Raw genomic sequence first — 15,344 nt, 5'->3', positions numbered from 1 at the left:
GAGAGCTGGAAATGCAGCAGAATGCACTCTGGAGCACAGGCCCCTTGGTGTGTTTGGGGGGAACACATTTAATACCAGGCTGTGAGAATAACATGCCAGGAATGTGGTGTCTGCCTGGCATCCCTGCTTGCACAGGGATCACCCCATGTCAGAATTCCTCTTGCTCTGCATCTCTGTGCTTTATAAGCACCCTGTGGTTTTCCCTGGATACAGAGGTTATGGGATAGCAGGCAGTCTTTGTGCATCCAAGTTGTAGCTGGTGATGGCAGACTCTTCCCACTTCATTCCCCAGTGGAGATTCCTGTGGAGCAGTCACTGTAAGGATTCAGGGCTGTCGGGGAGAGCCGTGGGCAGCTGAGCGTGCCAGTGGCAGCGTGGGGCTCCAGCAGGAGCCTGTGCTGGGGTAACAGTGCTGTGCTTCCCTCCAGGAGGACTTTCGCAATAAAGTTGAAGATTACATTAAGCGCTACGCGAGATGATGAAGGGGGACGGATGGCAGGACCACGGCTCCAGAGCTGTCCTTCGCTTCAGCAGCAGCCAAACCAGCCCGGGTTGTACCAGTCCTGTGTCCATGTTGTACTGAAGAAGAAAACTAACTTCATAACCTGTCCATGTTCAAAGGAGAGTTCAGCATAAATACAGCAAGAAATTGTGTCTGTTGGTTGAAAAAAGTTGTCTGCTTCCTTTACAAATGTTTACTCTTCTGAACTGTACTGTATATCCTGTTGATGAGATATGCTTGAGAAGTTAAAAGAAGTCACTATTGAAATTGTAATTACACTTTTTTTTTTAAAACACTTGCCTAATCTGGAGGGAGGGAGAGGAAAAAAAAAAAAACAAAACCCCAAACAACCCAAGCAGAAAAGGTGGCGTGTTTTTGGAACACTTTGAGTTGGCAATAAATGGTCTCCTGTGAACCAAATCACAAAACTGTTGCCTTTGATGAGCGGAAACAATATGAGCTTTTTCTAAGAGTCACTCAGCTGAGGCTTAGAGCTTGCCAGAGTGGAAGTGCCAAATGAGATTCTACTTCTGGTATTGAAGTTCTCGATGCTGTTTAATGTAAGTATGTTTTTGTCACAGTTTGGAATATTACATTGTTAATTTTAGGCCCTATTTGGGCTAAAGGTTTTTTGGTTTTTTGTTTCTATTCATTGTGTGAAGTAGTTAAATATAGGCTAATATGTAACTTAAGTACATGTTTAGTATTAGTAAAATTATACATATATATATTATATATATTATATATTTCTGTGAAAAAATTAATGAAAGGGAGATTTTTTTTAAAAAAAGAAATCGGCTTTTGGCTTTCCAGTCTGGATGTGGTGAGGGAGCATCAGAGGCTGTTTGTTCTGATGAAGGTAAATTCAGGCGCTGTTACCTGGAGAGCCCATAATTGTGTTCTCCAGATTCCTGCACTGAAAGGACACAGCTGGAACCACAACACATTCCCCCCACTTGTGCCCACTTTGGCTCTCTTGATTTGGGAGGATGTGATGCTGCAGTTGCCTCTTCTGTAAGGAGCTGGATGGCACTAAGAGCCTGCAGAGGAGAGGCTTCAGCCCATGTGCCAGAGCTCCCTGGGCATCCTCCAGGATTGGGATCACACAGAGGAGCTGATGAGCCCAGCTGAGCTTTACAAACCAGGAAATAAATGTTTGTGTGCTTTCATGCAGAGCAAGTGTGTGTGTGACACTTGGGCATTGACTGTTGGGGTTCTATTCCCCCTTCATTCTCTCCTGCTGTTCCTCTGCTGCAGATGCTGGAGGAAATGAAAACAATCTCTCTCAAGAGCACAGCAGAGCTGGGGTGCAAACTGTAAGCATGAAACTTGTGGTGTTGAGTTTTCCCTGTGCCTTTTCCTTTACAGCTGCACCAGCTCCTGCAGCTGTTGCTGGAGGCCTGGGAGAGCAGGGAAGTGAAATGCAGGAGGAGAGCTTCACCTGCAGACAATATTCAAGGAAACATGGATCAGCCCAGTATTTTAAGCAGGCACCCGCAGTGAGAGATCTTTGCTGCCAAAACAGATGTGTCAGCAAAGGTAGGGGGTAAAACACAGAAATGGCAAGGTTGGAAATACATCTGGATTTTGCTTATGGCATTAGAAGGATTCTCTTATTCTTGAGTCAAAAACTCAACCAGGTTGCTGTAACAAAGTAGTTCTTGCTGTAGAGGCACCCTGGTACTGTCCCATCCTTCAGGAGGAGGGGTCACAGTCCCCATTTCTTGGGATGTCACCATGGATGGCTCCCCACTCATGCCAGGAAGCTGCTGCTGCTGTGCCCAGGGCAGAGCAAAGCCAGGGTGCTGCTCAGGGGAGCCAGGGAAAGCTGGTCCAGGTGCCAGCAGCCCTATGAGCACAGAGCTGCAGCCATCAAAGCCATCCCTGCCTCCCAGAACAATCCTGTCTCACCCCTTCCCTGTATTGTTGCTTGCCTGGAGGAGATGAGCAGAATAATAAAGTTTGGATACTGTTAAATACTGTACAAGAAAGTCTGAGCATTGGTTTGTGCTCATCCAGGACACAGGGGGAGAGGGAATCCTAGATCTCATCACCTCACAGTCTAGGAAAATAAACTGAATTTTTCCTGAAGGCAAGGAGATTTGGGGAGGGGGGGAGGGTTATGTATTTACACAAATATGTATTTGTTTATATGTATTTTTATGTGTATTTGTATAGGTGCAACTAACGCTTCTGCCAGAATCATAGACTGGTTTGTCTGGGCTGGGTGGGCCAGGCACAGAGCTGGGTGTCCCACTAGGTTTTGGGTTTTTTTGGGAAATGTGAGTGTCAGGAGTGAACAGCAGCTGGGTGTCCCCAGGGAACCCCTTCCTGAGCCAGCAAGGCACTGAAGGGGTCTGGAGTGGACCAGAGCTGTCAGGGTAGGGTTGGGGGTCCCCATCCCATCCCAGGTGCTGCCCAGCCTCCCTGCACTGGCGCTGACCCCACTGCTGGAGCCCCGAGCTGCCCACCCACACCCAGGGACCTCCCCAGTGCTCATGGGGTGGGCTCAGCACTACTGGGGGTCTCTGGCATCACAGAATGAGGGCACTGAGGGGGAGGCTTCACCTGGTTTATTCATGTATTTATTTAGGTAGGAAAAGCACCTTATTCCCTCCCATTCCTTGTTAGTAGCCCCAGGGCACCAGCGGTGCCACCCCTCCCACCGCTGCCCTCCCCCTGTTCTTCCCCACCTCAGGCAAAACCCAGTCCTTCTGCCGGGGGCTGGGGGAGAAGATGCCTTTCCACGTGTGCGGGGAACCCAGAACGGGACAGAGAGAGGAAGCCGAGGATGTTGAGGCACACCCAGACCCGCTGCTCTCACGCGTGTTGATGCCGCGCTGGCACTACGGGGCTGGCAGGATTTAAACTCCCCACATGCCCCCGGGGTTCTTTTCCTTTTAGAGTTCTCCTGCTCGGCACACGATGCCGGGGAAGCGGCTGCAGAAGCGGAGCAGGGTGGTGCAGCGGGGTGAGCGGCGCTCCGCAGAGCCCCCGCTGCCGGGGCAGCCCGCTCCGCCCGGCCACCATCGCTTAAATGACATTTATTTGGAAGCCAGCGGGCACACGGGCGGAGAAGGAGCGGTGGCGATGCCGTCCCTGCCTCCGGGGCTCGGTACCCTCCGTGCTGCTCCTCCGGCAGGCTCTTCCCAAACTCCAGGCACGTTCCAGGGGAGAGCCGCCCGTCGCTCCCCTGCGCCGGCCGCGCCGCCCCTACACGATGCCCTCGCTGCGTTTGCTCCTCCACACCACGAGCGCTGTCATCAGCAGGGTGACCAGCACGGGCAGCACGATGAAGGGACACAGCACGCCGTTCGGGGGGTCGTGCAGCGCCCGGCCCGACGGGGAGCAGTTCCTGAAGTATTGCTTGTGCACGGCCACGAAGAACTCGTCCACCAGCCGGTTGGGCCAGTAGCAGTCGAGCTTCTCGGCGATCAGCACCGTGCAGTTGGTGAGCTCCCCGTAGGTGCTGCAAAACACAGGGACAGCGGCTGGCACTGCGCTGGCACCGCCGGCAGCGCCCGGCCACGGCCACGCCACCTTCCCCCCGTGCAACATGAACTACTGCATCCATTATGTATAGCGTATACAAAATATATACTACATAATTTATAATAAATATTATATAATATCACACACACATATATATAAAATATATACCATATGTCACATATATACACATATACATAATATATATCCTATACATAATATATATATTAAATATCATATCATTAATATATCTCTCCCTGTACAATATATTATATTCTATTACAGAGGCGTGTACTTGTGGTTGTACTACAGGTATGTGTTCTTACATTTTTGAGCTGTTCTTTTGAGTTTGCAGCTAGATATTCCTAGCCCTATAGAAATACATAGCGGGTTTTTGAAAATTTACGTAACCTATAAAAATATATGGGGTTTTGAGTTCACAGCTAAAGAGGTAAAAGGGTATTTTAAATTCCCACCAGGTTTTGCCACTTGGATGGCAACTTCCAAGTGCTCACTCACAAGCCAAAAGCAGTTTTTCATTTACGGAATTATGTGGTGGTGGTGGTTTAATTTACAGAAGGAAATGAAAACAGAAATAGTATTTACAGGAATACCAAGAAGCAAGTTTGGGGTTTTTTTGTTTGGTTTGCATTAATTTTTGCAGAATTTCCTGGCTGAACTGGTGCTATTAGAACATGCAGGGCAGACCCACATTTTAAGCTGGAAACCCATCCCAACTCGGCTTTCAGAGCACCATCCTCCAGCCTGTGTGAGTTCAGTCCAAAGAAGGACGGAAAGAAGTACACCGAATCTACTTTAAAATCTCCTTTAATTTGCCTAAAACTGAGGAGGTTGCATAGAAACCAGCTGGGCAGGCCCACCCCTCTAGGACCAGAAAGTCTGTTTTTCCATATTTTTAAAAAATACCTGGAAAAGCAGGAGCAGCCCTGAGCCAGAGCCACTGTCCTTGTGCCAGGTCATCCAGCCATCCTCTGGAATGACAGCTAAACCCTCCCTGCTTTAAAAATGACAGCTAAACCCTCCCTGCTTTAAAACTGGCCATGCATAAAAACAAAGATAAAATTTTCCCTCACCATCCCAATTAGTCACGTCTAATCCTAGAGAAGCAAAGCAAAGCAAACCCCAGCTCTCCAATTAAAAATCTGCCTCGGGGAAGAAATATTTTTTAAGCAGCTTCCCAGCCCCTCTCTCCACAGCCCCAGCACAGCTCCTCAGCTGGGGTTTGGGGTTTTGGGGCAGGCTGTGCCCACACAGCAAGAGATTTAATTAACAGGGCCTGCAGCTGCTAAAAGCTGCTTCTGCTCGGCATCCGTGTGCAAAATTACCATTTCCCGTTCATCAGCATCCTTAGGAGATCTCGGGAGCTGCAGCATCTTCAGGAACCAGAGGGAAAGTGTTAACAGGCAAATAAAAGCTATTTTTAAAGCTGAAGGGCCATAGTGCAGCTGGCTTAGCCCTTCCCTGGCTCCAGCAGCTCTTCCGTGGGGATAAATCACTGCTCCCATCACTGCATGGGAAGACATGCAAGGAACCAAAGCAGCAGTGCCAGCAAGTGAGAGGATAAACTGTCACCGTCCTTTCCAGCCAAATTCCAGCCAAACTGTCACTGTCCTTTCCAGCCAAATTCCAGCCAAACTGTCACTGTCCTTTCCAGCCAAACTGTCACTGCCCTTTCCAGCCAAATTCCAGACAAACTGTCACTGCCTTTCCAGCCAAATTCCAGCCAAACTGTCACTGCCCTTTCCAGCCAAATTCCTGCCAAACTGTCACAGCCCTTTCCAGCCAAATTCCAGCCAAACTGTCACTGCCTTTCCAGCCAAATTCCAGCCAAATTCCAGCCAAACTGTCACTGCCTTTCCAGCCAAATTCCAGCCAAATTCCAGCCAAACTGTCACTGCCCTTTCCAGCCAAACTGTCACTGACCTTTCCAGCCAAACTGTCACTGTCCTTTCCAGCCAAATTCCAGCCAAATTCCAGCCAAACTGTCACTGCCTTTCCAGCCAAATTCCAGCCAAACTGTCACTGTCCTTTCCAGCCAAATTCCAGCCAAACTGTCACTGTCCTTTCCAGCCAAATTCCAGCCAAATTCCAGCCAAACTGTCACTGTCCTTTCCAGCCAAATTCCAGCCAAATTCCAGCCAAACTGTCACTGCCTTTCCAGCCAAATTCCAGCCAAATTCCAGCCAAACTGTCACTGCCTTTCCAGCCAAATTCCAGCCAAATTCCAGCCAAACTGTCACTGCCTTTCCAGCCAAATTCCAGCCAAACTGTCACTGTCCTTTCCAGCCAAATTCCAGCCAAACTGTCACTGCCCTTTCCAGCCAAATTCCAGCTCTCAGCCACCTCCAGATGGGAGGAGGGACCTGAGGGGAGGAGCTGGGCAGCCACAGCCCCACGAGCAGTGTGGGGGGACAGGGAGGTGACCGTGGGGCTGTGACTGGAGGAAGGTCCCTCCACCTTAATGGGGTGGCTTAACACACCCGAAGTCTCTTGTCCCTTCTATTTTTGCTGTTTTCATTGAAGTCCCCCTGCTCCAAATGGCATGCTCAGCTGGAGCAGGGCACTCTCACCCTCTGGCCCCACACGCCCCAGAGGCCAGGGGGCAGTGAGTGGGAGGGTCCCAGAGGGAAAATGAACTGTTTTCAGGAACAGGTCCAAGTGCAGAAGTGACACTGAGGGCTGCTGAGCTCTTGGCCAAGGGAGAGCAAGGCTGGGTGCTCTTCAGGAGCTGATTTCTGCCCTTGGCTTACACAGAGCACACCTGACCATCCCACTTCTATCCATGAACAGCTAAAAGCCAAGCTGAGCTCTCAGCTACGGCCAAGTGCTCTCATTTCTTCCACTGCATCTCACAGACCTCCAAATGTCCCTGTGAGACTCCATCATCTCCTGTCCATCCCAAATGCACCAGTCACAGGGTACTGGGAACCTTCTCCTGCCACAGCAGGACACCAAGAGCATCCACTGGCTGGGAAGGGCTAACCAGGGTTAACCATCAGATCCAGGCTGCTCACGCTGCCCTGTCAGACAGGATCAGGATCCCTCTGGAGAGCAGCAGTGTTGATGCCTGGGCCTGACTGTGCTCTTCCCTGCCACAGCGGTGAGCGTGTGTCCCCCTGCCCCTCCGAAACACCATCTGCTGCTCTCTCTGCTCACCAGCAGGGCCACATTACTGGGATAGCTCCATGCCAGCCTGCTCCCACTGGGAATTCAGCCTGGGCTGGTGGTGAAATATCTCAGGGAGGGGGGTTGTTTTCCTGCTCAGCTCTGCCACCCCCCAGCCCAGCCCCGGAATGCTGTGTTCTCCCCCCACACCCTCCACGCTGAGCATGGCAAGGCTGAGCCAAGCCCCGCAGGCTGCAAGCATGATCCTGAGAAACAGAGCTGAAACTCTTTGGAGAGAGGATGCTCTGCCTAAGTGGGAGTAAACCAGCTTGAACTTTACCCTGTTTGTGAAAGTTCCCATGGATGGATGGAGAAGGGGGGGGCACGATTTGCCCACACGGGTAACAGCAATCTCTGCTCAATAATTATTTCGCTCATTTTAACAGCTTTGCTTCAATATTGTTTCAATAAGCAGGGCAATATATATAACTACCTATGCTATGTAGGAAATAATTGCATGCAGCCACACCCAGACCCCACCCCAGGAAACTGAGGAAGCTATGGAGTCCTTTCTGCATCTCCTGACTCAACAGGAGGGCCTCCCTAATAAACTTTGTTCCAAGCTTCCATTCTGCCTGTAGCAAGCCTGGAGTCGAGCTTTTGGCTTTCAGACAAGCCCACAGCTTGTTTGCAAGCCTCCACCTCCCAAACACCATCTCCTCCACAAAAATACTAAGCAGCCGCTCTAGGATAGCACTGGGAGGAGGGCAGGTTTTCCCAAACAATCCCACCACTGCCAGGAGACAGACACCTGGCCCTGAAAAGCTTGGCTGTGCTTTGGAATATTTTTTCCTTACCCAATGTGAACTGCAGTTACAACTGTTGTCCCTGTCACCATGGAGAAGGTTTGGATTTAAAGGATGCTGTGGATGGACTGCATGGGGATGAAGGGCTGCTATCCCATAACCTCTGTATCCTGCAGGCAGCAGGATGGGGATGGGCCGGGCCACTGGTGGGAAGCAGCCAAAGAATGATTTAGGGTTTGATGGCATCTGAATGCTTATACTGCTATAAATCCTAAGGAATTCCTCTGGGGTTTTTTACCACTGCAGTGAAGACTGGAATTGGCTCTGGCATTTATTCCTTGACAGCACTTGGATATGGATGCTGTTGCACTAGGTCTGGGGTTCACAGGACTGACAGCTCTTTCACCGTGAGTATCCCGGTTATTTCCTGTCCTCCCTCAATTCCTTGCTTCAGAAGGGAACACCACAAGGCTTCACTTTTGCTTTGCAAATTAAAAGAAAACATTGATTTCCTCCTCTGCAGGGTGAGCCTGGAGCCAGGCTAAAGGGGTATCCAGAAGGGACCTGGAAGCTGAAGATAAATAAGCAGATAATGAGATAATAAGAGAATGGATCAATCTGCTTTCTGTAAATAATGGATAAATAACCTGAAGACAGAGTGTGAGTGTGCTGACAGCTGGGAGAGCAGCTCCATCCCTGGCTGCAGCTGTCAGAGCAGCACCATGATCCCCCTGGTGAGCTCCCTCCCGCAGGACAGGGGAAAGCATTCCATGGAGATTTTCAGGAATGCCACAGCGTGGATATATTTGGGATGAAGGTGCCTGGCTGGGCCGGAGTGACACCCGCAGCTGTGGCAGCGCTCGGCACCCTGAGCATCCCCCTGAGCACAAACCCTCCTGCAAATCCATTCCCTGGCCACGGCCCTCCAGCCAAACCCAAATATCCCCAAGTCATCAGCGCCTGCTGACGCACTCGGGGCTGGGCAGTGGCAGCCCCAGCCCCCCACATCCCTGAAATAGCTGCCTCGAGGGAGACCACAGCTAATCCCCCTGGCTCAGCCACCATGCCAATGAAGCTGGAATCAAAATAGCCAAGCTGATCTTCGGGATAATTCATCGGGCACAGCTGAGCTCCTGGCCAAAGCGGCTGGGCCACCAGCACGGAACGGAAGAGCCCTCGACACCAAAGATCCCAAGATGCAGCTCCAGTCTGGGTTTTGAGTCCCAGGGCAGCCAAAGTGGCCAACAGCTCCCTCAGTCCATGAGAAGAACTTGTATATCAAAATCCACCCATTTTCCCTAAATAAGCAACACTAAGAAAGCCAGCAGAGCTCAAGGGGGTTGGACAAACCTTCCCAGAGAGTTGGTGCTTGTCCACATGGCCCAGCCCAGCCTCACCCAACACTCCTGCTCCAGAGAGAGCCCTTGGTTGCATCAGAAGAGGAGCAGTGGTGCAAGAGCTCGGCTGATGAGGGCGAGATGGGAGCAGTGTAAGGAGAAACCCCCTAGGTAAGATCAGACAAAGCAGTTTATGTGTTAAACTTCTTATCTTACAGGGAGAAAACTGCTTTACTTTCTTTGTTTTATCAATTTCTTCTGCTAACTCAGTTGTTTAACCTACACACCAACTACTAAACCCATCCACAGAGCAGCATGTGCTGCCTATAAATAGGACCAGTGACCCAGGATTAGAGACTCTGCTGAGACAATTCATTTATCCAGATGTTCCCATCGTGCCAGCCTCAATTGAGCAGGAAATGATGGAGCTTAGGGGCATTTCCCTGCGAAATGCTGCATCCAGGAAATGAGAGCTCCAAACACGATGCTGCTGCGGGTGGTACAGAGGCAGAGCCTCCCAACGTTCCTCCTCGTTTCAGACAGGTTTCAAGCATCAAAATGCCTTGGTCTGGGGGAGATCTGGAGAGAACAGGCTCTGGGCAGGTGCTTTATTTCCATTTCTTTGTCTCACACCTGGTGCAAGATAAAATCCTTCCCCTAGGGCCGGAGGGGTGACCAGCCAGCTATGCCACCCCCTGCCCACTCCTGCTGGGGCATCTTCCCTTTCCCCAAAAAGGGGATGGTGATTCCCACACACATCCAGGGAGCAAGGTGTTGAGCCCACCCAAACCCCCTATCCTTGCAGCTGATTTGCTGCAGTAACTGAACTATTTCTACCCAATTTTTCCACTGTCCTGAGGGCACAAGAGGATCAGAGGAATGTCATCTCTCAAATAACCCTGAGCCATGTGTTTGCACGGAGCAAAGGGACTCAGGCAATCAAATTAAACCCTGCAAGCTTATCAACATCTCCTCCAAGTGCCTCAAGGGTAACCAGTTCAGCTGAAGCTATTTAGGAGACAGGACATGTGAGATAAAGAACAAGATGTTGAGGGCTGGAACAACATCAGCAGCCCTGGGCATTTCTGAGCACCAGATGAGGCCTCTCAAGACCAGAAACCTCCCACAGTCTTTCAGCTCTCTTTTCTTCCCCTCCATTCTGCCACAGATCAAGGGGAAAGAAAACCCAACAGTGTGTTTAGAATCTCAGAATCATCCAATAATTAAGGTTGGAAAAGACCTCCAAGATCCTGGAGCCCTACCTTTGACCAAAAGATGGATACACATATGTGTGTAGGTTTTAACTTCACCCAGAAGAAAGGGCCACGAAGCAGGAAACAGCAGCAATCTCACAAAACCTCTTAATTTTTGTGCAAAGCACTCATGGCACACAGCACCATCTGCTCCCTGTTTCCAGCTGACCCCTATCCCTACTGGTGTCACATGAGCTCGTTTTTGTTCTGCTGCTTCATTTTCCCAGGGAAAGGCCATGGAAAGGCACAACATGGAAGGTCAGCAGAAGGGGGACAGAGGGGGGTCATTCCCTCAAGCCCTCACACCAACACACAGCCACCCCTGGCCTGTCTTTCAACTTCTATCAAAACCATCTCAGCAGATCTACACCGTGGTGGTACCAAAAGACTCAGCTCGGCTGACTATAAATAGGAAAGAGCTAATCCAAAGAAAGCACTGTTTGCAATAAAAATAAAACCAAACCCAAAGGAAATTCCCCAAAAAAATCCAACCAACCCCCGCAGTGCAGCACATTCCCCACATGTGTGGGGTGTCCCCCCAGGCTCCCTGCTGGGATCTGAGCAGGGATCCCTTCCCACCCTCCTCATCCCACAGAGATGCTCCCAAGCATTCCCCCAGGGAAGCAAGGCTGCATCTCCGCTGCTCCCAAGCCGTAAATCACAGCTGACTCCCTGACACTGATTACAAACAGGAGGCTTAGCAGGCAGCTGCCACTGCTGTACCATTCCAGCCTCTCCCTCTAGTTGCTTGGAAAAATCAACACACAGCTTCTGGAAGCAGGGGCTGAGCCAGCAGCTCTGGTGGGACAGTTTGGGGTTTTGTCACAGCGAAGCTCTGAGGACATCTCGGTGGGTTATGGGGTTTTCACGCTGAGTTAAGGGGTTTGGAGCTGTCTGGAGAGCCAGGGTGCTGAGGAATAATGAAAAACCTCCTGGAAAATATGTCCCTCAAGCTGTGAGGCACCAGAAGCCCTCGTGATGGGGATCCCAATCTGCCTCTTCATTAACCCATCAATTTCCAGAACACAGCAGAGCCATGGTCTTCTCCTGCTGGAGCTCCGCTGCCATGTGGTGAAGCATGACCACCACCCTGACTTCCAAACCCTGCTTAGGCTGGGCTCCCTGAAAAAAAAACCTTTAATCCCAGAATGGCCAAGGCTGGAGATGACCTCTGGAGATCCACTTCACCTTGTCCAAACAGCCCTGCTCATGCAGCTGGTTGCTCATGACCATGTTCAGCTGGTTTTTTAGTATCTCCAAGGATGGGGATTCCACATCCTCCCTGGGAGATCTGTGCTAGTGTTTGGCCACCCTCACAGTGAAAACACATTTCCTGGTGTCCAGAGGGGACCTTCCATGCCTGTTTCTGCCCACGCTTTCCCACCAGGACACTCTCCTGGCTCATGTTCAACCTGGTGCCCACCAGAACCCCCACATCCCTCTCTGGTTTCTCTCTGGGCAGCCCCAGCACATCCCGGTACCTGGGGCTGCTCCTCCTCAGGTGTAGGACTTTGCCCTTCCCCTTGCTGAACTTGAGGAGGTTCCCAGCTTGCTGAGGTCCCTGTGGACAGCAGCACAACCCTCCTGGTTTGGTGTCACCTGAGGTGCTGGGGTTACCCTCAGTCCCATCCCCCACATTACTAATGGAGAGATCAGGCAGGACAGTGGTGACCCCTGGGTGCTGCCACCAGTGCTTGGCCAATGATCAACCCCTCCAGGCCTGGCTGTTCCAGCTGTTCCTGACCCACCTCCCCCAGCACACACGGAGACAGTGCCAAAAACCTCACCAAAGTCTGGGCAGTCAACATCTCCTGCTCTCCCCTCCAAGCCCTCCACGTGTGACCAGGCTGGAGAAACCCCTTGGGGACCCAGCATGGACAGAGGCAGGGCAGCATCAGCAGCCAAGCAGAGTGACATCAGGGTGTTCCCCCCAGTGAAATAAACCCCAGTGCCGACACCCCTGCACCCCAAAGTCCCAGCTGGAGAGGGAGGAGCAGAGGGAGCTCACTTACCCCATGGTCTCGCCCCAGTCACACCAGAGGCGCTGGCCGATGCCCTCCATGCTGTCCTGGAAGTCCTTGAGGCAGTGCTGCCGGATCATCCAGCCGTAGTCGGCCTCCTGGCACGCCGTGGCCGCGATGAAGTGCTGGGCTGCAAGACAGGCCAGGGCTGTCAGCCTCTGCTGGGGTCACACTGATGCCTCAGCTTTTAGCTTTTCTATTTCTCACATTCTGTGCTGCTTTAGTGTGCACTTCTGAGCTTCATATGAGGGGATGGTGAGCTCTCTGCACAGAGCAGGGAGACAAAACAATTCCTTCTCTAGCTGGGGACCAAGGACAAATGATCCAAATCTCAGGCCCAAGAGCACAAACAATGGCAGAATGAAGAGAGAAAAGCAAGCAGGATGGGACTTCATGGGCTAAAGCTGGAATTGGACAATTAACTCCAATATGCAAATGGACCAGAACTTATAAAAGTGAGAGACCCCGTGACCGGTCTCCATTTTGTGACCATTTTGGTTCATCTTGGGTGCAGCCCTGGCTGGGCTCTTGTGCTGCCCAAGGTGGATCCATTGAGGACTTTTAATAAATCCCTACTTTATTCTTTAACTCTGCCTGGCCTCTGTTCTAGGCCAGCTTTCACAGGGCATCAACAGCCCCACCACAGCCCCTGTCCTCACACAGAGGTTTCTGCCAAAGCACTGCTGACACCAGAGCAACCCCAGCTCTCCAAAACCTCCTTCTCCCAAGTCCTCACAGCCCTGGGAGCCTGCACCCTCCCAAGTGCCTGGTGCTGATAAATCAGTTATTCAAGACATGCTGGGTAACTCATAAATTAATAAGGATGTGGATTTATTCTCTGCTGATCGCCCAAAATGCCTGTGGACTTCAAATGTCCACGTTGTGTGCTTAAAACACAAGTAAGGGTATGGGGGAAGCTGGGGGATAAGAGAACCCTGCTGCTGACCCCTGAAAAATGACCTGCACAGTGCTACACTTGGGAACAAACATCCACCTCTGATGGAGCACAGGGACAGACACAGAGAAATCCATCAAATCCGCCCCTGGCCGCACAGTGCTGACTGAATTCCTCCTGGGAACGTGTCCCTGCAACTGCTTTAAAAACAGGGACGAAAAAGGTGCTGCTTACAGCCTCAGTGCAGCGTTGCTGGTGAGGGGAAAGGAAAAGGACAGTGATGCTACAAAGGGAAGGGAAAAAAATCCTTTGGGGGAATGGTTTAGTGAGCCTGGCTATAAATAATAGCTTTCCCATGGTGCCAAAGTGCCAGTTAGTGCCTTTGCAGCTCCTGGAGTGTGCTGCAGGCAGGCACCACATACCAGATCTATTTTTTGCTATGTGTGAATAACTCTGCTTTATTTTTATCTGATTTTTTTAACACAACAGAACTGATTTAGTGGCCAAGGGACATCACCATGGGATCCCTCTGCAGCCTCCAAAATCCTCGGAGCACTTAGTTTCCAGCATCCTATAGCAATGGGTGGGAAGTCAGGAGCTGGTGGGAATTTGGGTGAGAAGGGTCCCCAGAGCCTTGGCTGATGTTCCTGGATGGGTGCAGGGCACCCATGCTGCCTCTGACAGCAGCAGCCACTTTGGCCTGACTTGAGATAAAACCACAGGAGTTACTGAGCCAAGAGAAGTTAAAGAGCATTAAACCCTCACAGTTGCAATAATAAAACTAAGTTTACCAAAATCTCAAGCTCTGCCTAGCTGATACCAGCCAGGAGCACAGCCTCAGCCAGGGATAAGCCCTGCTCCCAGATGGGAGAGCTTGACATGCTGAAGCAAAGCACCAAGAGAAGAAGCAGAAGCAGAAGAGGAAGCAGAAGCAGCACAAGCAGAAGAAGCAGCAGCAGAAGCAGCAGCAGAAGAAGCAGAAGCAGCAGCAGCAGGAGCAGAAGCAGAAGAAGAAGCAGAAGAAGGAGAAGAAGAAGGAGAAGAAGCAGAAGAAGAAGCAGAAGAAGGAGGAGGAGGAGGAGGAGGAGGAGGAGGAAGAAGGAAAGGTGCAATACTGTTACATGAGGCAAATGTAAATGATTTATGGACTGCAAATCTCAGTCCAGGCAGGCTCAAGGATGATTGATGGCCAAGAGGCTTTTCTGCCCTTCCCATCCCTTCCAATCTGGATGAGCCAAGTGAAGGAGTGACATGGGTCAGCGAGCACCAGCGTCCAAGGGAGGCTCAGGAGCCACCCCGGGGTCACCCCTCAGTGACACCCGTGCACTGGACTGTGAAGGACATGTAAATATCACAGCCATCACCTGCCTGGACAAGCAGCTTGCAGAGAAAATGCTGCTGGGGAATGTGGCAGGTGCAGAGCAGAGCACAGCAAAAGGACAAGGGAGAGCAGGGGAGGAGAAGGGATTAAAAAGCAGGAAGATGAGCAGCCAAGGGGATTGAGGAGCACAGGAGGAAACAGAGCAGGAAGGAATGAGTGAGACACGCAAAGCACGGAGAGAAATTGAGGAAGAGGAAGCCACTTGAGGAAATGCAGCAAAAACACCTTAACCTTGAGTGGAGAGAGGAAAAATACTGAATAAACCATGGGGAGGAAGCAACCACAATCTGGCTGCAAGCAGCAGCAAGCCACAGATAGCTGGCAGCCAGCATGAAAATCAGCCCTACTATTAAAAGGAAAAAAAAAAAACAAAACAACCCAAAGCTAGTGAAACCCAAACACCCAAACCCTGGGGAGCTTTAAGCACATGCCAACCACAGCAGCTCAGCAGATGCAGCTCTGGAGGTCCTTCAGAGGCAGGTGAGCACCTTGCTGTCCCCCCTGGCAGCTCCTCAGTGCTCCCCAGGAGCTCTG

The 15,344-nt window shown here is 51.1% G+C and overlaps 2 protein-coding genes across 6 annotated transcripts in view; one reads left to right on the top strand and one right to left on the bottom strand.

Moving 5' to 3' along the window:
- The window catches only part of UBE2F (ubiquitin conjugating enzyme E2 F (putative)), a 56,240-nt gene extending 53,644 nt beyond the window's left edge, over positions 1 to 2,596 (top strand). For 2 of the 5 annotated variants that reach the window (XM_053947164.1, XM_053947163.1), the window contains one exon: positions 429 to 1,671. In XM_053947164.1, coding sequence (XP_053803139.1) covers positions 429 to 479 — 51 coding nt within the window. In that variant the 3' untranslated portion in view covers positions 480 to 1,671. Of the gene's footprint in view, positions 1 to 410; positions 1,672 to 1,870 lie in introns of those variants that run through there. The other 3 variants (XM_053947161.1, XM_053947159.1, XM_053947162.1) reach the window with 3 other exon arrangements.
- Positions 2,597 to 3,042: 446 nt separating this feature from the next.
- Positions 3,043 to 15,344, bottom strand: part of LOC128790637 (RNA-binding protein 44-like) — a 31,302-nt gene continuing 19,000 nt past the window's right edge. The window contains exons 15-16 of the mRNA XM_053947557.1: positions 12,526 to 12,664; positions 3,043 to 3,971 (exon numbers count right to left, since the gene is read on the bottom strand). Coding sequence (XP_053803532.1) covers positions 3,716 to 3,971; positions 12,526 to 12,664 — 395 coding nt within the window. The 3' untranslated portion in view covers positions 3,043 to 3,715. The remainder of the gene's footprint in view (positions 3,972 to 12,525; positions 12,665 to 15,344) is intronic.

Source organism: Vidua chalybeata, chromosome 7 (genome assembly GCF_026979565.1).
Source record: "Vidua chalybeata isolate OUT-0048 chromosome 7, bVidCha1 merged haplotype, whole genome shotgun sequence".
In the NCBI taxonomy this organism is placed as follows: Eukaryota; Metazoa; Chordata; class Aves; order Passeriformes; family Viduidae; genus Vidua; species Vidua chalybeata.
The sequence above is the reverse complement of the archived record's forward strand: the minus strand, read 5'-3'. Positions and strand labels throughout refer to the sequence as shown.